The sequence below is a fragment of the Salminus brasiliensis genome, chromosome 11 (genome assembly GCF_030463535.1).
Source record: "Salminus brasiliensis chromosome 11, fSalBra1.hap2, whole genome shotgun sequence".
Lineage (NCBI taxonomy): Eukaryota > Metazoa > Chordata > Actinopteri > Characiformes > Bryconidae > Salminus > Salminus brasiliensis.
The window spans coordinates 18,944,407-18,967,968 of record NC_132888.1 but is presented as its reverse complement, the minus strand read 5'-3'; the positions used below and the strand labels follow the sequence as shown (position 1 = coordinate 18,967,968).

The window sequence follows — 23,562 nt, the reverse complement described above, 5'->3', positions numbered from 1 at the left end:
GCAGTTGTGTTAAAAAAAAAAAAAATAGAAGTCCAACAGCATTAACCTGATAAATTACTGTGATATTTGCGATATTAAGTGTAAATAATATTTGCTTACCAACAATTAGGACATGCATGTCACTCACTAATTGAATCAGTAATTAAAAGGGGGCGTGCTTAAAATAATATCGGTTCAACTGATGAAGTCATTTATTCTGTTGAATAACAGTCGTCAGTTTTGGCCTTTATGTAAGGAGGGAGGAGGGTGGCAATGTTGGTTATAGTGCATTTCAATGTTCATCCTTTGAGTAAACATATAAAGTGCAGCATTATATGCTGCTCAGCTAAAATGATCTCAAATGCCTTGAAATGGCAACCAAAACCTGGAAGACGTGGAAGGATATGAGGAACTACTGATCGAATAGATTGAAGAATAGCCAAGATGGTAAAGGCTCAGCCACTGATCACCTCCAGAAAGATCAAAGAACATCAGAAGTTGCCCGAGAAGACCACTACAGGTACCAGTATCTATCCATCTGTCCCTATCTACGTAAACTCACTGTTAAATCCCTGCACATGTTTGTGTAATCACAGTGGGATGCAGTGATCATTAAAGTGCTTAAAATAAGAAGAGGGTGTGATTCGGGTTCACTGGTCCTGATCAGCGACCCACAGTCAGCGCTTTGTTCTGGATGCACCTCCCTCTGGGTAGCACACCATAAATACCTCCACTGCATTCACCCAGTCCACCCTGGAGGTGGCGTGTAGCAGCCCGGACTCTCGCTATTCCAGCCGCTCACAGTAAAAACAGCAGGTAAAGCTCATTTCGTGCGTTTATTCATGAAGATGAGCAAAAATGTTTGATTTTTCTTTTTAAAAAAAAAAAAAAAAAAAAAGGCTCGGCAGAACGCAGCATCTTTAGCCTAGCCATAAACATAGCACAGGCTAGCCTAGTGTTCGTGTGTTTTCGTGAGTACGACACGACATGTAAACAAACGTTTTTACGCGTTTAATTTAACGAGTTTTTAAGCTAATAATTAGTTAAAAGACTGTAGCACTGCTGTATATTGTTCCTTTTTGTTTTACCTAGCTAAATACGAATACGAGATTTGGGCTGGGCAGGGAAGGGCGCCAGCACTAGCGCGCCCGCGGAAAGGCGTGTGGTTGAAGTTGAGGAGCAGATAGCGCTGAAGTAGCGGCCCGTCAGCCACAGTCCGGTCAGAATAACCGGTGTCGGTTCAGTGTTTTATGGTCAGCTTTACCGCTTCGTCGTTTAAGCTCTAGTTAGTCACTTTCTCACCAAATATTTCCAGGAACTAAAAGAGAAATGGAGAAGCAGGCGGTGGATGAAGCAAGAAGAGCTTTCAACTCGGGGAGGTCGAGACCCTTACACTACAGAAAACAGCAGCTCAGAGCCCTCCTGAAACTGATCCGAGAACACCAGGCGGACATCGCAGCAGCTCTCAAACAAGACATCAACAGGGTAACAGTCCTCTATCACCGTTTATCAGGACAGGGCTGCCAATATCAGCAGTTTACTTCAAATAAGTTGCTTGTGTTTCCCATTCACTTCATTAGAAACACCCACAATTTACTTGAACTCATATGGAGACCTCGTGATCTAGGGGAAACAGGATACTCCAGCTACAGTCAGTATTTAGTAAAACTAGCTAGCTATAAAGTTACACTTTCACATGTTAGGCAACATTTACATTAGTGTATTATTTTTGTTTTTCTATGTTTTTAGAGTGAAAAAGATGATGTGGGCACCCCAAGACATTTGAGCTCTCAGATAGCTTACCAAATGCCCCAGAGCTTGATCAGTTTTGGACTATTTCGCAGACTTCAGCATTTACATTTACATTTACATTAACGGCATTTAGCAGACGCTCTTATCCAGTGACTGGTATTACAGAGGTGGGCCAATGTAGCGTTAGGAGTCTTGCCCAAGTACTCTTATTGGTGTAGCGCAGCATAGCCATCCAGACCGGGAATTGAACCCCAGTCTCACACATGGTGTGGTAGCTCACTGGCAGGTAGTGGTGTTATCTGTTGCGCCACACCAACCAGCAGTGGTGGACACCTGCAACACCTGCACAAATATGAGCTTCACTAAACGCCATGGCACTCACCGCCCCCCCCTCCCTCCCTCCCTCCCCAAAATGTAATTGGAAATGTGTGGGTAGACCTGAAAAGAGGTGCAGTAGGGGTGCATAAGTGTCCAAGAAGCCTACAGAAGTAGAAGGCTTTTGTGAAGGACGGTGGGCGGAAATCTCCCAGACATACCACAAAACTATCAGAATACTCATATCTGGCTATAAATTGGGACTGACCATGCAGGGTGTCCAAACCTTTGCTTCTGGCCCTTTTGCTACCTTTTGCTTTTGTTGCTTAAAGGATGAAAGTATAGGTGGCGTATTTATACAGTATGGAGCAGTTATTTTATTGTTGTTGTCAGTCAAATATATAAGATATAATAATAAATAATATAAGATATTGTGTCACAGTGTTTCAGTAATATTTTTCACTCAGTACTGGGGTTTTTCTTTACTGTAAACTCTCTATACTTATGGTTGCTTTTGGGATCTAGACTGTAATCACAAACCCTCACCTTTAAACTGCAATTAAGCAACATGGCAAATTATTATAACTGATAGCTCATTTTATAGTATAGTTAATATTTGATATTTGGCCTCTTATCAGATCCAAGTGCCAAGCAATTAACTCTCATGGGAAAAAAAATCATGACAAGCATGTTTATGACAATAATACATTACTTAATGCATTACATTACAATAATGGGAATGATGCAGAGGGGAATTGGAGGAAATACATCCCTCATGAGAGCAGTGTGTTTATTGTAAAGCTATTTCATGATTGCTCATGCTTTTGTGTGTACAGGATGATGGATCTTGCTGTCAGGGTAAATTGTCACTCTGTTCAGGAGGAATCCTGCATCAGCTCTGCTCTCATTATAACAGAATGTATAACTGTTTATTAGATTTTTATTTGTATTCTTTAGAAAAATATTTTTTCCTGATTACACTTCAATATAGTAAGCTCTGACAGAAACCAAATAACACTAGCAATTCCATCATCCACATTTCAGAATTGGGTGCATCATTGGCCATTTGGTAAATGTGGCCAGAATTGGCCCCATGTTTTAGTCAGGAGAGAAAAGCTTCACTGAAGGCCATGGCCCTCACCGCCCCCCATCCTTAAACGTCATTGAAAATGTGTGGATCGACCTCAAAAGAGGTGCAATAGGGGTGCAAGATTGTCCAGTAATCCCAGGAGAGAAAAGATGTAAGGGGATATTTTTCCCACATGATACCTTATATCTGCAGACAACTGTAGAAGTATTGGCACCCTTTATGAAAATGAGCTAAATTAACAAATAAAAAGAACCACACATTAGATCTGGGCAGTTTGCCAGTATTTTATCGCATTGTGATAACTTTTGTTATTGTGATGATAATATGCTTTTCTAAGCATATTGAAGATATTATGTATATTAGTGCCAAATAAACACTGATCACCTGCAGGTTTCATTACAAACAGTGTAATTAGACTGGTTTAATAAGACGAAGTGCAGCAGATGGTGAATAAAAATAACTGTATTCAGTATAGGAGAGTTACTAAATTAGTCTGTAATTAAATGCATTATGATAAATATCATGTATCATGAAAAATGTCTTTAAATATCGTGATATATACATTTAAGGCATTTAGCAGACGCTCTTATCCAGAGCGACTTACAAAGTGCTTTGCTATTTACCCAAGAAAACCTTAGCTATTTAGAATAGACTAATAGTTCAAAGATACCTTTAAGCTTTAGACATTACCAAACACAAGACAATAAGGTGACCATAGAACTCTGCTATTCGTCCAAGTTCTCTCTGAAGAGGTGGGTCTTCAGTCTGCGTTTGAAGACAGCGAGCGACTCGGCCGTTCGGACACCCAGGGGAAGTCCGTTCCACCACTTTGGTGCCAGGACAGAAAAAAGCCTGGACGCTTGTCTTCCGCGGATTTTGAGGGATGGCGGGTCGAGCCGAGCCGTACTTAAACCTCGAAAGGCTCTTGGTGCAGATCGGCTTTTGACCATTGCCATCAAGTACGGAGGGTCTGGTCCATTCTTGGCTTTGTAGACCTGGTTCAGGGTTTTGAATCTGATGCGGGAAGCAGCTACAGGAAGCCAGTGAAGAGAACGCAGCAGTGGAGAGACATGGCTGAATTTAGGGACATTGAAGACGACCCGTGCCGCTGCATTCTGGAGGAGTTGCAAGGGCCTGATGGTGCGCAGAGGGAGACCAGCCAGAAGAGAGTTGCAGTAGTCAAGTCTGGAAGTGACGAGAGACTAAACAAGCACCTGGGTGACTCTCTAGAGAAGAAGGGTCGAATTCTCCGGATGTACAGGAGAAATCTGCAGGACCGAGTACATTCATAAATAATACATTTGCTCAGACATTTTTGCCTAAAACAATGGGGTAATCTTCTAAATTTTGTGTATTTGGCAGAGCGTCCCCTGATGACAATAGCAGCACTTAGCCTCTTTCTGTAGTGTTTAACAAAGTTGGAGAACGCTTGTGGAGGCATGTTGGACCACTCTTCCATGCTCACTGGGGTCCCTGGATATTCTTATTCAAACTTTAGTTGAGAATCTGGGTTTAAGTCTGGAGACTGATAGGGCCATTGCAAAACTTGCAAATCCGCCTACACCTGGTCACTTCATGTGACTAGTATCGACTAGTGCATCCTGATGAAATTTTAGCCACATGCATTTACACTGGGTAACTTGGATGTACTAGGAGAAGTTTTGGTTGCTGAAACCAACTTGAAGATGCAGATGTGTTTACACTGCTATAGCGTGGCTCAAGGGCATCTCGGATCACCTCCTGAAGTGGTTTGAGTGATTAGATTTGTATGTGTTTTAAATGCGTGGCTTTTAAATTATGTGGCTTAGAAATATCCATACATTATTCTGATACTGAAGACGCATGAAGTGACCAGGTGTATAGAGGGTCTTGGATTTTGTGCTGCCACAACCATGTTTGACGTATTTTGACGTATGCTTTAGTTCATTGTCTTGTTGGAAGACCCAAGCAGGTCCCATGCTAAGGCTAAAGCCTAAAGCCTTAATGTCTGAAGTCATTTGACAAGATTCCTAACTCTACATTCTCCTACCTGTGGCACTTGATTCTGGATATGAGCGTTAGGCACATGTCATAAATGTAAATGTAAATATTTATGGATCTTTTTTAGGAAGTTTAACTGAGTCTAAGATTAACTGTCCCTGTTCTAATTTCTTTCTCACAGAGTGAGTTTGATACACCACTTTTCGAGCTGATTGGACTAGAGAATGAAATCAAGGTGGCTGAAAAAGAACTCAGTGACTGGGCAAGTCCTCGGCCGGCAAGGAAGAGCATGGTTACCATAAGCGATGATGTTTACATTCAGGCTGAACCTTTGGGTGTAGTGCTGATCATTGGAGCCTGGAACTATCCCTGGGCCCTGACCTTACAGCCTCTTGTTGGAGCCATCGCAGCAGGTACACAGCAGGCTCTGGTTCTGCTAGGGCTAAGTATTAGCAAGAACCTGGTGATATACATATCACGATACAAGGATTACGTTTCTATATGTGGCCATACTGTAAGCAGAACAGAATATTGCAATTTGTTTAACTTTAATATAATGTGATACTCAAGTGTTAATATTTTCTCAGATGTAATTAAGCTAAGCATCTTGCACCATTTCTCAAAAGCAGTACTCTGTGTGGTTTTGCTGTAACACACTTACTCAACTCGTGGTTATTAAGTCCCACGTGAGTTGAGGGATATGTTTTAATAGCAGGAAAACAGTGCATGTTTGACATGTAGTCAGTTTGAGATTGAGAACTATGTTAATCACTTAACATCAATGGACATCCACATATGTTAAGGCAATGATTCCCAATCCTGGTACTGGCGGTTATTACATGGATAGTTTTGTAGACTGACATTTTTTAAGTCACTGAGTTCATACAGATATTACTTAAATCCCTCTCTTGGTGGTTGTAATATAGCACCAGTTTGAACCAGCTTGCAGTGAGAGCTACCCAGACTTAAGTACTGCCTCCTCACTTAGGGGTCAGTTAGTAGTTAGTGGCCACCCTAGAGAAACAATCAGAGAAGTCCTGTATTAGTACAGAAAAGTTCATGTTTAGCTAGTTATTATTTACAGATTTATCAGGGACCTACTACATATGTATGTTCAGTTTTGTTGTGATTATATTAAATGTTTTACATTGTGGTCAAAAAAGAATTTGTGAAATTTGAGAGTGACATGCACCTTTTTAGGCACTGCTGGTCAGAATTTTTGTTAATATTTAAGGAAGAGGAATTGATCTCCAAAAGGCATAAAGTTCAAACAACCTTTTCAAAATGTTTACCAATATTATTGTTATTTGTGTGTTTTGTACAATTTTAGAGTCAAAGAACAGTAGCAGGACCATGTAAAAGTTTATGATTTACTATAAATTTACTATCATTTTACATAAAATATTAGAGATATGTCATATTTAACTATATACCTTTTGAAAACCGGCCACTCGCTTGGCTATTTACAAATTTTGACCAGGAATGCCCAATTTTTGCAAGCCACTGTGCACAGCATGGAAAACTGACCTGACTCATTTGAAAACTGAGTGATAACATAGAATTGTATGGAATTAATTTAGCTCATTCTTCTGAGCCTTTATCAAACTTTCTTGCAACTGTTATGACTAATAGCTCTGTGTGTTACAATTAAGGACCAAGTTCAACTGCTAAATCTGGCAAAAAAAAAGTCCAGGACAAGAGTTGGAAATATGTTCCTAAAGGCATAATATTCACTAACTACATGGAAAACAATACAAGCATGTTAATTATATTCTATATTATTATTATCAGTGAGTAATGGAAAAACTGGGCATACTAAATTCTCATTGGGAGGTGGAGTGATTTACATTTACTATCAAATGATGACCGATTCACTCAGGATAGTAAATCTCTGTATGAATGACTGAGATTGGAGTAGCTACCATCTTATGACCCGCCATCTTAAAGTAATAATGATATTTTAGTTAAAAAAAATAGCAGCTACACGTTAATAACACGTATGTGGGCTATTGGCTACGCTACGTAAGGACTTGCCTACAGCTGCCTGCAGCATTGTGCCTCTGGTGAGTCTTCTGGCTGGTCTTCTGGATTTGACTGAGGTTATCCTGAGACTTGAACGACCTGAGGTATCTGTGCCCTGACAATGAAAGTAAATAAGCTCGTCCATACAAAAAATCCTTTTCCACAGGATATGACAAAAAACGGTGATTTGCACTAGATTAATATAACCTGAGGATATTTTTACGACTTAATGGTCCCGGAATTTTTACTGATGTGGGAGCATGCAGTCCGGAAGAATGACTGAAATGGTGCGTTCGGGCAGGACTATAATAACTGAGAAACTCTAGTAATAATTACATTATCCCACCTCCCTATGTTAAATGAATCTTGTCCAAATAGGGCTTAAGAAACCTCCTGTGCTGCAGTGTCACCCCCATTAACTCTTGACTTTCTTCTGTAAGGTAATGCTGCTGTGGTGAAGCCTTCCGAACTGAGCAAAAACTCAGCCAGTCTGCTGAAAGAACTGCTTCCTCAATATTTGGATAAGGTGCGTGATGGGGTTGTAGTTGAAGCTAGAGACCTCCCTACAAAGGCTAGCTTTTATCTACCCATGTCTCACTCATGTTGAGTATTGTGCATCTAGGTATTCACACTGACTTTTCTATTTGGCGGCACCTAGCTTGAGGTATCTTTTTGATCCTAGCCTATACAAACTAGATAAGTAAACAGCGAAGCACTTAGTCGCTCTGTAAGTCACTCTGGTTAAGAGTGTCTTAATTGTCTTAAATATAAATGTAACCAGAGGAAATAATCAGATATCGTTCATTGTACTCTGTTTGTGGCCAGTTCTTAGATAAGAATCTACACAGACACTACCTTCAGCTACATAGATTGCCTAGTTTAATGGTTACATTTTTCAGGAGATGTACCCTGTGGTGACTGGTGGAGTTCCAGAGACCCAGGAGCTTCTGAAGCAGCGCTTTGACCACATCTTCTACACAGGGAACAGCACAGTGGGCAAACTGATTATGGAAGCTGCTGCACACTACCTCACACCAGTGACTCTGGAGCTGGGAGGAAAAAGTCCCTGTTACATTGACAAGAACTGTGATATTGCAGTTGCTTGCCGGTAATGCGTTCTTTACACCTGCTCATAAACTTAATAATGAGATCTTTTATTAAATGGTTGGTGCGGCTATAGTTCTTTCCTTATTCACTACAAGCTTCATATTACCTATCTTCTTCCCTAGTCGAATCACCTGGGGGAAGTTTGCTAATTGTGGTCAGACGTGCATCGCACCAGACTACATTCTCTGTCATCCTAGCATCCAGAACAGAGTCATTGAGGAGATACGGCTCACATTACTGGTTTGTAAACGTCTTAAATGCACTTCAGTTCTTCTCTGTCTTAAAGGAATAGTTTAGCAAGAAACCCTAATAAATAGAATTTATTACTTACCCCAGATGCAGTCAGGTCATGTTTGATATCTGATCTAATCTTTTCCTTGGATACAAACAGTCAAGCAGCGAAGAAAAGCACTTTCTGAAGTCATGGCATTTCACTATGCAGGAACACCAGCAACCAAGGAACCGTCCTCATAGTAGAAGAGACTCCAGACCACCAAATTCAGGAGGACCAGGATGTTTTCAGGATCTGTCCCTGAGCTGCTCCTGGGCTTGAAACCCCTTTCACACTTGACCAAAGGGACTGAACTTTCCCCCTAGTGTGAAAAAGGCTTAAGGTCCATCAGCAATATAAAACCATGTAGCCTTTTTTTTTAACCAAGATGAAATTGGTGCCAGTCTAGTGGTGAAAGTTCAGTTAGCAGTGTTAGCCTAGCATCTCCCATTTGGAATCTAAAGTAGCACATTAAATCTGTCATGTTAAATGTGGCTAATTCACTGTATCTGGGGTCAGTAATCAGTGATGATCATCGGATTTTATGGCGAACTATTCTTTCTACAAAGCTCACTTGCATTTTACCTTCATATTAGTTACTGAATAATAATAATAATATTAATAAGTCTATAATAATACTAAAAATAATAATATTAAGTGATTGGATTTTAATTGATTTGACTGTATTTAATATAAAGACTTTTATCCACTGTCTGATTTTACTCCAGGAGTTCTATGGTGAAGACCCCCAGACTTCTCCTGATTACGGACGCATTATCAACCAGCGCCACTTTGAGCGTGTCCTGGCCCTGATGGAGGGATGCACTGTGGCTGTGGGGGGAGAAAGTGATAAAACACAGTGTTATATTGGTATGTGGATATCAATAATTGGCTCAGTCAATCCTGGTTTCCATTGGGGATCTGTGGAAATGGAACTTTGGTTAATGGTTTGGTGATAATTGTAATGTCTGGTAGTAACAGTTACAGATATAAAAGCTGTCTGGTATAACACACATTTCCTGATCTTTTACCAGCCCCTACTATTCTAAGGGACGTTTTACCTCACGCCAGGGTAATGCAGGAGGAGATCTTTGGACCTGTGCTACCGATAATAACTGTCAGCGAGGTCAATGAGGTCATTCACTTCATCAATGAGAGAGAGAAACCCTTGGCTCTTTATGTCTTCTCCTCTGATAAGAAGGTAATTGATAAGCGGCTGATAACAGTTCTGTTTACTTTCTGATGGAAAGAACTGTCCATAAGTGACTTTTCACGTGTTTTCTTTCTATGGAGGTGATCAAGCGAATGCTGCATGAGACGACAAGCGGAGGGGTAGTGGTTAATGATGTCATGATGCACTACACAGTCAACTCCTTGCCTTTTGGGGGTGTTGGTAGGTCAGCCTGTTGAAAATCAAGATGTGGGATGTTTTTTTTTAAATTAACCAGATAGTGGAATATTGAAAAGACTTCCTTAATATTTTAAGTTGTTCTAATATTATCTTGCCATTTAGTGTATAAGCACTGCTAGCAACTTACCTACACTGTATGTCCAGATGTTTGTGGACACCCTTTCTAATGAATGAATTTATGAGCTTTAAGTTACACCCATTGCTGATTCTGTGCTGCCAATAGAATAGGACTCTATTTGAAGCAGATAAACATTAACCTATTGGCACCATGGCTAATGCCGGGCGTGGGCTAGAGGGGTATAAAACTGCTCCCAGCATTAAGCTGTGGAGCAGTGAAACTGTGTTCTCTGGAATGATGATGCTGAATCCAATACTGTTGGGATGAGTTGGGGTGGTGATCATCCAACAAACATTTAAACTGCTTTTGTTCCTCTCAAAATTAGCCTCATTACATGATGGATTTTGATTGCCATAAAGAGTAATTAGAGTCCACTGCGGTCAGATATCCTCGTACCAACTTGAACTAGATTAAGCTTGATATATCAATTACTGATTAATTAAATCTACCTGGGTTGGCCCTGACACTTTTAAACTTTCAGGCTGGTAACTGACAATAAGCCAGTGTGTTGTGTGTTTGTGTGTCTCTTTCTCTTGTCAGGGAACAGTGGGATGGGCAGATACCATGGGAAACACACCTTTGACCAGCTAAGCCACCACCGTGCTTGTCTTATCAGGTCTTTGGCGATGGAGAGTCTGAACAAAATCCGTTACCCTCCCCTGACGCCGTCCCGACTGCGCAAGGCCAAGTTCTTCATGACGAACCGCTTGTGCACCTGCGCTCAGGCTTCCTGTGCCTGGGCCATCATCGCTACCATGCTTGCGCTAGGTCTGCTGATTGCCTTACTGGTAGTCCTGCTCAAGGTACAGCATTCTTAAGGTCCCTTCGAAGATCAGACCATCTAGCCTTACAAAGGAGGCTTTTCCATTGCATCCAAATGTAAAATGCTTCATAATGAAAATAATGTTTTGTTCCTTCACCAAGGGTCCAGTGGCATGAAGATGCTAATTGTTCCTGCCTGCAAAATCTACACAAGTAATAGAAATGCTATTAACAAGTGGCACCTTTTGTTGTTCAAAATGTCAAATTTTAATGAGAACTATTTTCAGTTCATATAGTGTCCGGATGTATAGCCTACTATAAGTATATTGTATGTATATTTTGCATTTCAATATGGAATTAATTTTTGTTGTTTTCTTTTTTCAATTATATACCTGTACGCTATGTGCCCAATTATTAGGCAAGTGAGAATTCTTATCAATATTTCAAAGCACATTTTTTAAACTATATAAACCTGAATTCTTATTGGATTTAATATTTTTCATGTTTTACTGTGTAATAAGAGAGGGTGTGGCCTGATTAACACCTTATATTAAGGTGTGCATAATTGTTGGGTAGCTTTGTTACCTTATGCTGGGGTTAAACTGAGCGAATTTGGCCCTGATTTCAGCCCCGGTTATCAGTCTAGAGTCTTCCTTCCCATGGCTTCACCCAAAGGTGTTTTTCACGTTCTTTTTGTTTTGGATCAGCACAAAAGATGGTGCAAATCTGCCAAGAAATAATTGGTCCAAGAAATATCTGAAGACTATTTATTTTCTAAAATATTTTATGGAATAATGAAATTAGAGTGACTCTCGATGGACCAGATGAATAGGCCCATAGTTGGATCACTAATGGACAAAGAGCACCACTGGCTGCAGCAAGGGACAAAGCTGCATCACATGCACCCAAGTAATATAGTACTTGGCAACTATCCAGCAAGGGCTTTAATGATGACCGATTAATGACCTGGCCTCCCTCTCCTCCTAACTTAAATACTATTGGGAAGTTGTGGTCCTTTTTGAAACATAAGATTTACAGTGAGGGAAGATGGTATACCACTTTGACCAGCATTAGAAAGGCTGTAGTTGCTGCTTCAGCAAAAATTGATTATGAACAGCTCATTTAACTGACAGATTCCAGTAGGGTTGGAATAGGGGCCGGTCTGGAAACGAACGACTGTATTGGTCACTGGACATTTTTAAAAGGCCAGAAATTTAATGTTGTGTTACTTATTTGTTAGTCTTACTTGACAAATTGCAAATAAACAAGTGAGATGGAAAACCGCCAACATTTTTGGATTGACTAAGAGCATTGTATACAACTTTGTGCATGCTGTGTAGTTTCCTCTCTGCTGTTAATGTGGCTGTAACTGTAAACACTGTAAACTGCTGTAGTCAAACGCAGGGCGCTGATACAAGATCTAATTGAATGGGCACTGTATCCATAGCACACAGCACTGGATTGTCGGCATTATCCTTGTTTTCTGTGCACAGCACAGGGGTCTTTGTATTGCCGCTCTATTGGAGATAAGCTGGTTTTACTGTTCACTGGATCAAGGCCACAAAGGGCTTGTTTTTGTTCTGTTAAGTTTGGCATGCCAACCATTTTTTTAGAGGCTGGTTTTGTATTATTAAATAATAGCAAAAATAAGCCACCAGGTGGCCTCACATGGCTACAGCAGAATGCCTTGTGACCTCTTTTTAATGTCTTAACGTTCTCAGTGCATTAGCCTCTTGTCTTCAGCAGGGGGCACTGCCTTACTAGTTTAGGTCTTTTGGGATCTCATTGAGGCTTCAGGTCAGTTTAACACAGTGAGGCCCATCTTACTAAATCCCATCACTTTAAGTTGGGCCCTATTCACCAACTGTTCTTAAGAAGAAATGTCTTCTGACTTGCGATTTGTTTGATTTAGGAGGACAGTGTAATCCATCATTATAAGAGCATAGCTGTGCCCAATTAAGCAGTTGTAGAAATGCATTGTGAATCTGACATAGACCGTTTTTTCAAGAATGTATTTTTAAGTAGAAATTGGTGAATGAGGCCCATTATCTTAATGGTACTCTAAACAATTCACTATTCTGTTTGCCACTGAAACCTGTTCATACTGTATTGATCATTAATCTTGAATTGGAGCTTTAACAGTGCTAATACTCTGCTGCAAGTGCCAATAAACAATAGTGTGGTCTCCTTGAAGCAAAAAAGACTTCTCAGCCAAGACATTTATTCTTCTCAGTGACCTTAGTACACATATCTGGCAGCCAGTTTTCCATCCCTCATTCAACATTCCCCACAGCCACACATTGGGAAGAAAGCATATGCGGATCTCTCCACTTGTGCCTCTCCTGGTGTCTTTCCATATGCGATTCATGCATGAATGTTATGTTCAGTACAGATTGCAGTCCTCCTGCCATGACTCATAGAGTTTGGTGGACCCCCGAGGCTACGACACCTCTGTGTTAAAGCCTCAAACTCGTGTAGTTCAGGAGGTGCCTGCATTCCAGAACAAGCGCATGTCTGCAACGTCTGTTTTCTCTGGAAAACGGCCATTAGAACAGCTCAGAGTCTTTAAGGCTACCATGACACTGAACGGGAACCTTCACTGCTAGCACCATTTTGGATCATACCCGCGATATAGATTTTTTTGTGATTTTTGAGACATTTCCACATTTGTGTACATACACTGAGAAAAAAGCATGTGAAGAACCATTTTACAGTTTAAAGAACCCCAAACAGTGCAGGCTAAAATGTTCCATTACACATTTTAAGGATTAAACACCTGGATTTAATGCTTAAGATGTGTGTCCCAATACTTTTGTCTACTTTTATCTAAGATTTGTGAAACACTCCCATTTGTGTTACTCCTAAAGAAGATTCCTTGGACCAGTACCATAGAACATCCTCCACCCTCCAACACCCTCCTGCTCTAACATTCAGTAGCACCTGAAGGTCTTCTTTAACTGGATTAGGTGTGTTGGATTAGAGTTTGAGCTAAACCCTGCTGGGTGGCAGATCCTCAGGACTTGCCATGCAAGAACATTTTATTGAAGGAGCCACACCTGAGTGTGAAGAACCAGTTTAAAGTTTAAACAACTCCCTAACAGAGTAAATGTTCTAGATCAAGGATGTCCAACTCTTTAGTCTCGGGTGAACAAAGAGTATGTGGGCCTTGTGTCCCATTAGTACAGCTCAGTGTCTTTAGGGCTACCATGCTAGGAATCTACTGTAGTACACTGCTTGCACCGCTTTGACCACACTCTTGATCAAATCTTTGCTATTTTTTATACAGTAAAAATAAAAGGTGGTGATGCCATTAAAGAACCACTTCCTTTAAAACCTCCCTAAAAATCAATTGAATAGTCTTTATTGAAGTGTGAAGGACCATTTTCAGATGTAATGAACCCCCAAACAGTGTAGGTCAAATGTTTTATAACAAGGATGGGTTGAGCGCTAAAACAGATCCACTCAGCAAATTGTTAGTGTTAGGTTTTCACGCTGTGCCAGTATATGTGGAGAAACTGTATGCTTTAAGCACTCCAGTGGCTTTGTTATATACAAGGCACACTGCTTTCCCTTCTAATTCAGTGAGGTGTTTTTTTCACTCTGGTGGTTTCAAAGTCTCTTTTAAGTTTGAGGAGCCTGTAATTGCAAGCTACATGTGTGTTGTTGCATCTGGGTTGCTGTCGATGGCAGTTCAAGGGTTCTGGATTATGTTTTATTATTAGAAAAAAAAAGTACATTTAAGAAGTTGAAATATGTGTTCACTCACTGGCTGAGGGGTCAGGCAACTTTCTGGCCTAGTCTGGGCAGCCCTGTTTCTTGACATTCAGGGTAATAAATAGAAAGTCTGCCCCTTTATTGCTCTGGTAAATAGCCAACAGTCTATTAGAGTGTGGGGCTTGATCAGTTTACACCGTATAACCAAGCCCATCCGGGATGAATGGACACCAATTATGACTGAGAAATACACTGTATGGACAAAAGTATTAGGACACTATATCCTACACTAATCCATATATATTAAAAAGAGGTTGGTCCCTTCTTTGCGGCTCTTAAAGCTGGTTTGGAGGCTTTTGAGCCTCTGTACTCTGTGACCCTGCTTTGTAACTTCAGATGTGGTTCCTAAACACTTCCACTTTTCTATAACAGCACTACCAGTGATTTCACCAACTGACTTGCTGCAACAGTGGAAATTCAGTGAGCTCTTTAAAACCACCTGTTTTTTCACTTGTGTGTAAATGCAGACTGCATGGCTAGGTGCTTGAGTTTATACACCTGTGGCAATGGGACTGAATAGAACACTAGAATTCAATGATTAAGAGCTGTGTCCCTATAGTTTGTCCACATAGTGTAGATGCAACCATTTTTATCTAGGATGTATGAATGTAGGACACTCTCCCACTTAAAAAAGGTAACAAAAGACTTCCTTGGACCAGTGCCTAGAATAGAACATCCACCACCCGGGAGAGTTCAGATCCAACACCCTCCTGCGCTGACGTTCAGTAGCACCTGAAGGTCTTCTTTAACTGGATTAGGTGTGTTGGATTAGAGTTGGAGCTAAACCCTGCTGGGTGGCAGATCCTCAGGACTTGCCATTGTCTTGGGTGAACAAAGAGTATGTGGGCCTTGTTTCCTGATGTTCCAGCTAACTAATCAACAACCCCCCACCCACCGTGCTGCTCTGATAAATGGACAAGGTTTCAGTGTGTGGGGTTTGACCAATTACACCCTTTAACCAAGCTTGGCCAGGATGAATGGACACTACTAATGAGTGTCCCAGATAAACACTGTAATCCCTTTATTTCTCGGCTAACCCCTGCTGTATACAGACCACACTCGTTTTCAAGGATCTCTAATTCTCTCCTCAGACCTTTGAACGCAAACAGGGAAACGTCCGCGGCATCTATGCCTCTTTTTCAGGTTTGGCGATCTTGTCTCGGCAGCAGTTATCTGTTCTCATCTTGTTCCTGTTGCAAAAAAGGAGGCAAATCTCAGTCTCACGGCTCCAGTGTTTCAGTTTCCATGGCAACACATTAACCTCCTAACCTTGGCGTGCACGGCAGTTATGAATGTGTGTGTGTGTCTGTGTGTGTGTGTGCTAAGTGACTGCTCCTCCCACGCCAGGCCCACTCGTCTCTCTCTCTCTCTCTCTCTCTGTCTCTCTTTCCTCACTCTCTCTATATCTCTTATTCTCCCCTGCACACACACACACACACACACACACACACACACACACACACACCTTCCTTCCAGCCTCCCTAGTGGCTCTGCATTTGCTCTCTCTTCCAAGTTTCTACAGCCGATATATACTGTTGCCAGCTATAACAACTTTTAGACTGGTCTTCATGCACATTCCCATTCCCATCCTCAGCACAGCAATAACTCCACACTCGGGCTGAAGGGCTGATGATGTGATACCTGCTCCAAGAGCATGATAATACAAAGGTGTCAAAAGTATTCACATTCATTACTCAGGTAGAAGTGGAGATACAAGGGTTTAAAAAGACTTCTATAGAAGTTGAAGTATCAACTTAAGCGTTTTACTCAAGTAAAAGTGTAAAAGTACTGGTTTCAAAACTACTTACAGTATAAAAGTAAAAGTAATGTAAGAAAAACAAAGGCCAAAAGCTTAGGCCACGTCACAGGGGCCTATAGTGCACTACCCCACCTCCCCAAAGCTCATTTTTCTATAAGCCATGATGACTATAATGTTAAAATATTAAAATGTTGCACTAGACTACCTGTTTTAGCTACAGATCTGCCAATTGCAAATTAATGCATTTTAGTAATATAATTATATTAAAGCATCTATGTGCAATATTGAGCATTAACATGTGTTTCATGGAGGGACAATATGATGAGTAATTGTCTATAAGTATTGTAATGCTGCAAACGTCAACCCTCAGAGGCATGTTATCAATAAGCTTGTAAATGTGGGGCTTAGTCGAGACGTTTCACTTGAGTTCTCTTGAGTCTCTGCCACAGACGTCTTCATACTAGACTACATACATCTGCTGTGTCCTTGCTGGAGTGTGATGTGACGTGCAGGTGCGATGGATCGATTACAAACCAATAGGGTGTCAGAATGGTATATGTTTATACTTCTCATCCAACCACAGTCAAATTCACACTTTCCAGATGGTGCAATTTATCTGGATAGGGTTTTTTTGTTTGTTTGTTTTTTGTTTTTTAAAGTACAGATAATTGTGTGAAAATGTAAGAAGTAAAAGTAAAGAGAAAAATAATTACTACAGTAAAGTATAGATAACCAAAATTTAGGTAAAAGTAAGGTAACAAAGTATTTGTACTTCGTTACTTGACACCTCTGCTGATACACAAGGAGCAGTAGTCAGTAACTGATGCTTAAATAGCTTTGTCCATACTGTCAGGAACTCACCATAGACTCGATTGCTTGACTGGATTCTGGTATTAGCGCAAGATGGTTAGCTCAGAACCACAGCACCTGCTGTCAACACCCAAGGCCCAGAGTGCCGTGAGAATCCAGCAGGTTGAGCTTCCATTCACTTCACCTCCCCTTCCCTCCTCCTTCCTTCCCCTCATCCATCCCGTTCATCTCCTGCCCACAACTAATGAAGTCTCCAGACCTCGCGAACTACAATAGGCTATAGTTAACCACTGGAGTTCTAAAATGGCAAGCGTGTTTTGCTGTTAAGCTGCTTTTCCTTTATTTGGCAAAGCTTAAACAATAGAGTTTTGTTCTCATTCTGTTGAAGCCGTGATTTGCGCAAGAGAACGTGTTTAGGTTTTCCAAGTAGGAGCTTGACTGTGTTTGGAGGACTCAGGCATGTAAGGGCCTTTTTTCAGTGGCCCAGTTTGGCCCACTCCCATGAGGGAGTGAATGGAAAATTCTGTGTTTACCTTGACCTACAGTCTCTCTCTCTCTCTCTCTCTCTCTCTCTCTCTCTCTCTCTCTCTCTAAAAAGTCTTTCTCTTTCTCTCTCGTTTCCCCTCTCTTGCTGATTGTCCTGGATATGCTCTACTGAAGCTTTGTGTTCTTTTAACCACATCTCAACAGGAGACGTAGGCTCAACTCAGGCCCTCATTTAGTAGGGCAATGGCCCACCAAACCCAATCTGGGGGCGTCAACCTGAATGGAAAAAAGAAAACCGTTTTGTTCCATTTTAACAAAAATCATGTAATCGTTGGGGCCATTGCAGGAAGAAACACATCAGCCCAAAAGTGGACAGTGCTTCAAATGGACACACTGTATCACTTCAGGTTATGTCTCTGAATGCGGCCACCTTAGCAGTAGGACAATATAGTAGATTTAGCTCACCGTAATGAACCAAGGGATCTCCATGTTTTAAGGCCAGCACTAACTAGGCATGTAGTTTGTAGCTGAGGGAACTGACCAGTAACTGTTAACACCGTCTGTTTATCTGGAAGACTTTTGATTCGGCCGCTATTCTTTGTGAAACGTTTAAGCCATGTGCCGTCTGCTATTTCTGAGGTCATGTTCTTGGTTTAAAGCAACACTATGTAGAATTTCTACCTTAAAATAACTGCTTCAAGATCGTAGTGATGCTCCACTGACTTGTAATAGGGAGAATAGTGTCACCATCATTGCCTTTCCAGGCCTGCTGCTAACTGCCCTATGTTACTTTGACAGAAGGCAGGATAACGCTTGTGAGACCTGCATAACCCTGCATAACAAATAAATAAATAAATATAAATAAATAAGTCATATTTGTCATAACCCGTAATATGTCTCTGCCGCATCGGTTCCACATGCTTCTTTCACTCTCAGTGACTGGTCTGTCTCTCTCAGCTTTTCCAGAAAAGCATGTCCTCTAATGCTGTCTCAAGGCGCAAATTCTAGACTGTACACTTCTAGACTGTTGGGGGAGCACAGGAGCAAGAAATGCCAATTTTCCATAGTGTTGCTTTAATATACTGCAGCTCAAAGAGAAATTGAACAGTAAACATCTTGTGTGTTAGTATGGAAGAAAACAAACTTGTGAAGAGGGTTGATTTGCTATGTCACACACATAGCAGCTAAGCGAACTCCGCACAAGAACACACTCTTTGACAAATTGCTCAGTGGTGAAGTGTCGGTACTTCACGGCGTGCAATAGTCTTTTAATAGTCATTTCCGCACAACCCTCGCAAGCAGGGGCACAGTAATGGAGGAAACAGGGTGATTTTAAGGGCCTGTGACTGACAGAGGCCCTGAAACTGTATTAATTGAGTATGTTGGCAGGCTAGTTGTGCAGCCCAGTGTAATGTAGTTTCGCAAGCTGCTCGCAAGCTTTGTTTCGCTGAAGGTACACTGAGGCCTTAAGTTGCCTGGTGGCACAGCGGTCACCTTTGTATTGTTCCGGCATGTTTCCTGTGTGTCTGTGTGCACCTTATTTTTGGATGCTGGGGAGTGCAGTGTATCTAGTGTGGAGAAGCCTTTTGGTTCTTTTAGTGACTCTGTGAATTGCTTTAAGAGCAGGCAAGGGAACGTGGCATAGCTACTCATCTAAAAGTGAGGTGAATTATCAGCTATACATTAGATTTATTATTTCTAGAGATTACTAACATTATACTAACATTATCCCAACAATGTGCATGGCTGTTAGCCTAATGCTAACACACTGCCAGAATCCCTTAGGCTGGTTAGCAGAAATGGGCACTATTGTAGGTGGGTTTTTAGAAACCCAGTTTATCACCACTGCACTGCAGAACGTACACACACTTACACACTAGTGAACTGGGCAAGTGAGAACACACACCCAGAGCAGTGGGAAGCCACTTTAGCACCAGGGAGCAATTGGGGGTTAGGTGGCTTGCTCAAGGGAACCTCAGCCATGACTGTCGAGGGAGGAGAGAGCACAATCAACTTCTCTGTCCTTTGAGCCACGGCTGCACATTTTCCTCTCACTGTCAGCTCTATCAGACACTCCTGCCTAGTTGCTCCACCTTGTAGCTGTAAAGTCAGAGATAGAAGCTCATCTGTTGCAGCAGCAGTTTGTGTTGGTCATCCTCTAGTCCGTGACTGCATATTTGTGGTTGCTGGACTGTTCTCAGTCCTTCAGTGATGCTGTAAATGGGCCGAGTTCATTCCAAACCAGGGGTGGTCATGATATTCTGATATGACGGTGTATATCATACACTGTAAACTGTGGCTAACAGTAGTTAGTCATGTACAATTAGGACTAAAAAAGCGGTTCCTCCTCAGCATCCTGTCTCTAGAATGGGGCGAATGACATAGCATTCAGCCTGGTCAGTGTATTGGGCGCAGTTCCCTCCGGTTATTCATGCTTGCCTTATTTATTCTTGGCTTCTGCCTGGTGTGTGAACAATTTTGCTTCTTACTGTTCACACATGGACAATTGTGCAATGATTGAGTTCAGATTTGGACGACTTGAGTCAACTGTTTGGAGTGCAATGACTCTTCTAAATGAGGGCAGTGTGTGATGAGTGCTTGTTGGATGGGGATGCGCGTACAGTTCTGCACAAAAGATTGAACAAACTTAAACAATAAGAATTTTTGGTGTACATTTGACAGAGATGGGTACTTTTGTTGGGGTTGGGTTTAGGCCTAAATTCCTACGCCCACTGCAGATTGATTGTTTAGTACTGATCAGTATAACATGCCAATAATAACAATAACTAGGGTTTGAAACGGAGCAGCTACATACTGTACACATTCAGAACACACCAGTAGGCTACAGGCTACTCTACACATGTGTTTTCTATGCTATACACACACAACTATGCCTCCTCTTGTCCATCCATACTTGAGTTTTTGTTTTCAAAGGGTGAGATGTCAGTTTTCACTGGAAAGGTGTGACAGGAGTTATTGCTATTGCTGGGTTTTGTGATGTGATTGCAAGTAAAACAGTTCGAATCTAAACTACTGAATTCATGTTGTACTTAGGAGCAGCTGTTTGTACTGTGTAGGTGTGATGGTCATGCCTAAATGGCCACACCTATCATTAGTCATGGAGCCAGTAGGTTGATGTTTATCTGCTCCAGAAAGTCTTATTCTATTACTAATACTTCTCTACAGGGACTAGACAAGATGTGGGTGTGAATTTTAACATCTGTGTCAGCAGTGGGTGCAACTTAAAGAAGCTAAATGCATCTATTACAAGGGATGTCCACAAACATTTGGACATGTAGTGTAAATGAGCCTGCCAAAAAATCTGATTCAAGGGTTTTGCTCCAGCTTTTGCTGTAGTGTATGTATGAAGCTGACCATACTGGCTGACTAGTTTGGTAGAACTGGTGGACCAGTGTCGTCTTGCTGGACATGCTGGTCAAAGAGCTGGTCATCCTGGAAGACCTTCAGAACTATCAAATTCACCAAAAAAGAGACACAAACATGCCCTATGCTGGTAAACAAGCTCAACCAACTTGACCAGCTTGGCTTAGCTTAGCCTAGCTGTTCTTTTTAGCAGGGGATAAGGTCATCATAAAACAACTTTTTTTTGTTCATACATCCTTAAAAATAAAAGTCTTTGGAGAGGTGCCAAAGAAGCAAAACCACTTTTGGCAAAGTAGAACGTTTGTAAATGATAAAAGGTATAAAAGGTTAAATTCGCCAGATTTTTCAAGAGGAATGTGCTCATGGCAGTGTACAGACACACCGTAGATTCTTACACTGTATTTGTGTGGATTTTTGAAGGGCCACTTATGATTCAGCATAACTCGGTACAGGCAGTGTTTCAGATCAGTGGTTGGTCAAAAAAGTGCAAAAAAGACTGCATGCTTTCTGTCATGAATCTCTGCCCCCCACCCACTATATCCACGGGGGCTTTGTTGAAAAACTCTCCGTTTCATGGTACTGGAGCTGGAGAGCTTCATGACAAGTGCTTTAGTGACCAGTGGTGGTGGGCGCTGAAGCATGTGAGAGAGAGAGAGACCCTTGTTCTGTGCTTCAGTGCTCTTCGAGAGCCTCCGTTCACATTCAGCTCCACACACTTTGTGATGGCTTTGTTTTGACGGTTGGGGGCACGGCAGCCTGTCCTTCTGTCTGGGAGGTTAAGAGCGGCTTAATTGAACCAGCTGAGGGTGGAGTGATTTTTCACCAGGGCGAAGAATAAATCCCTGTATTTGAGTGAAGGCTGGCAGCGAGCTGTGTGAAGATGACTCCCAAGATATCCTTTAAAGGCAGTCAATTAGACAAGGAACATTAATTTTACACTGTAAGGACTCCCAGGTGTCAGCCAGAGACCTACCGATGCTTAAGGAAATCAGTTTAACAGAAGAACATGGAGGCAGCAATTCACTTACATACCAGTAAAACTACATGGGGCATGTTGGCTTAGGAAGGTCACTCAGTGAATCCACTGAAGCTTAATTAACCACTTAAACTCGTGTTAGAGTTTAGTTGTTAATCTTAAAGGAGCAGTATGCGATTTCTCTCCCCTTTCTCACTCTACTCAACATCTCATTCTCCAGCCCACCTTCTCAACACCCCATTAGGCCACCACATCTTTCAAAGGCCCATTACTCCGCCCCATCTCCTCAACACCCCCTTACTCCACCTCATCTTCTCATTGCCCCATAACTCCACCCCGTCTCAACACCCCCTTACTCCACCTCATCTTCTCATTGCCCCATAACTCCACCCCGTCTCCTAAACACCCCATTACTCCACCTCATCTTCTCATTGCCCCATAACTCCGCTCCATCTCTTCAACATCACATAACTCCGCCCCATCTCCTCAACACCCCCTTACTCCACCCCACCTTCTCATTGCCCTATAACTCCACCCCATCTCCTCAACACCCCCTTACTCCACCTCATCTTCTCATTGCCCCATAACTCCGCCTCTATCTCCTCAACACCCCCTTACTCCACCCCATCTTCTCATTGCCCCATAACTCCACCCCATCTCCTCAACACCCCCTTACTCCACCTCATCTTCTCATTGCCCCATAACTCCGCCCCATCTCCTCAACACCCCCTTACTCCACCCCATCTTCTCATTGCCCCATAACTCCACCTCATCTCCTCAACACCCCCTTACTCCACCTCATCTTCTCATTGCCCCATAACTCCACCCCGTCTCAACACCCCCTTACTCCACCTCATCTTCTCATTGCCCCATAACTCCACCCCGTCTCCTAAACACCCCATTACTCCACCTCATCTTCTCATTGCCCCATAACTCCACTCCATCTCTTCAACATCACATAACTCCGCCCCATCTCCTCAACACCCCCTTACTCCACCCCACCTTCTCATTGCCCTATAACTCCACCCCATCTCCTCAACACCCCCTTACTCCACCTCATCTTCTCATTGCCCCATAACTCCGCCTCTATCTCCTCAACACCCCCTTACTCCACCCCATCTTCTCATTGCCCCATAACTCCACCCCATCTCCTCAACACCCCCTTACTCCACCTCATCTTCTCATTGCCCCATAACTCCGCCCCATCTCCTCAACACCCCCTTACTCCACCCCATCTTCTCATTGCCCCATAACTCCACCTCATCTCCTCAACACCCCCTTACTCCACCTCATCTTCTCATTGCCCCATAACTCCACCCCGTCTCCTCAACATCCCATTACTACACCCAACTTCTTAATGCCTCATTGCTCCACCTCATCTTTTAACATATTAGTCCACTGCATCTACTCAACATTCCATTGCTCCACATCCATCTCCTCAACATCCTATGGGCCTCAGTATAACCTGCAGTGCATTTATTTGGTGACCAAATAATACAATTTCTTGGCACCTACCACTTTAAGGCCTATTATCCGGTGAGCACTATGATTTTACATGAGCTAATA

General features: G+C 42.1%; 1 protein-coding gene across 2 annotated transcripts; it reads left to right on the top strand.

Annotated features, from left to right (window-relative positions):
* Positions 1-701: 701 nt before the first annotated feature.
* On the top strand, positions 702-12,095 carry aldh3a1 (aldehyde dehydrogenase 3 family, member A1). Of its 2 annotated transcripts, none has more exons than XM_072692073.1 (11): positions 702-795; positions 1,295-1,464; positions 5,298-5,529; positions 7,579-7,664; positions 8,038-8,246; positions 8,368-8,485; positions 9,245-9,386; positions 9,551-9,717; positions 9,810-9,909; positions 10,586-10,848; positions 10,970-12,095. In XM_072692073.1, exons 2-11 carry the CDS (start codon positions 1,309-1,311, stop codon positions 10,982-10,984), a joined length of 1,488 nt encoding a protein of 495 aa, XP_072548174.1. In that variant the 5' UTR covers positions 702-795; positions 1,295-1,308; the 3' UTR covers positions 10,985-12,095. The 2 variants fall into 2 exon arrangements, with proteins under 2 accessions (XP_072548174.1, XP_072548173.1); XM_072692072.1 differs by adding an exon at positions 1,072-1,198 and having other exon boundaries at positions 705-795; positions 10,586-12,095.
* The last annotated feature ends 11,467 nt before the right edge of the window (positions 12,096-23,562 follow it).

What these genes read in the sequence shown, in the direction of transcription:
- aldh3a1 (XM_072692073.1), top strand. Translation starts at nt 1,309, where the DNA reads ATGGAGAAGCAGGCGGTGGATGAAGCAAGAAGAGCTTTCAACTCGGGG. An exon ending in TGTTGGAGCCATCGCAGCAG is followed by an intron (nt 5,530 to 7,578) that starts GTACACAGCAGG and finishes TTCTTCTGTAAG; the next exon opens with GTAATGCTGCTGTGGTGAAG. An exon ending in AGATACGGCTCACATTACTG is followed by an intron (nt 8,486 to 9,244) that starts GTTTGTAAACGT and finishes ATTTTACTCCAG; the next exon opens with GAGTTCTATGGTGAAGACCC.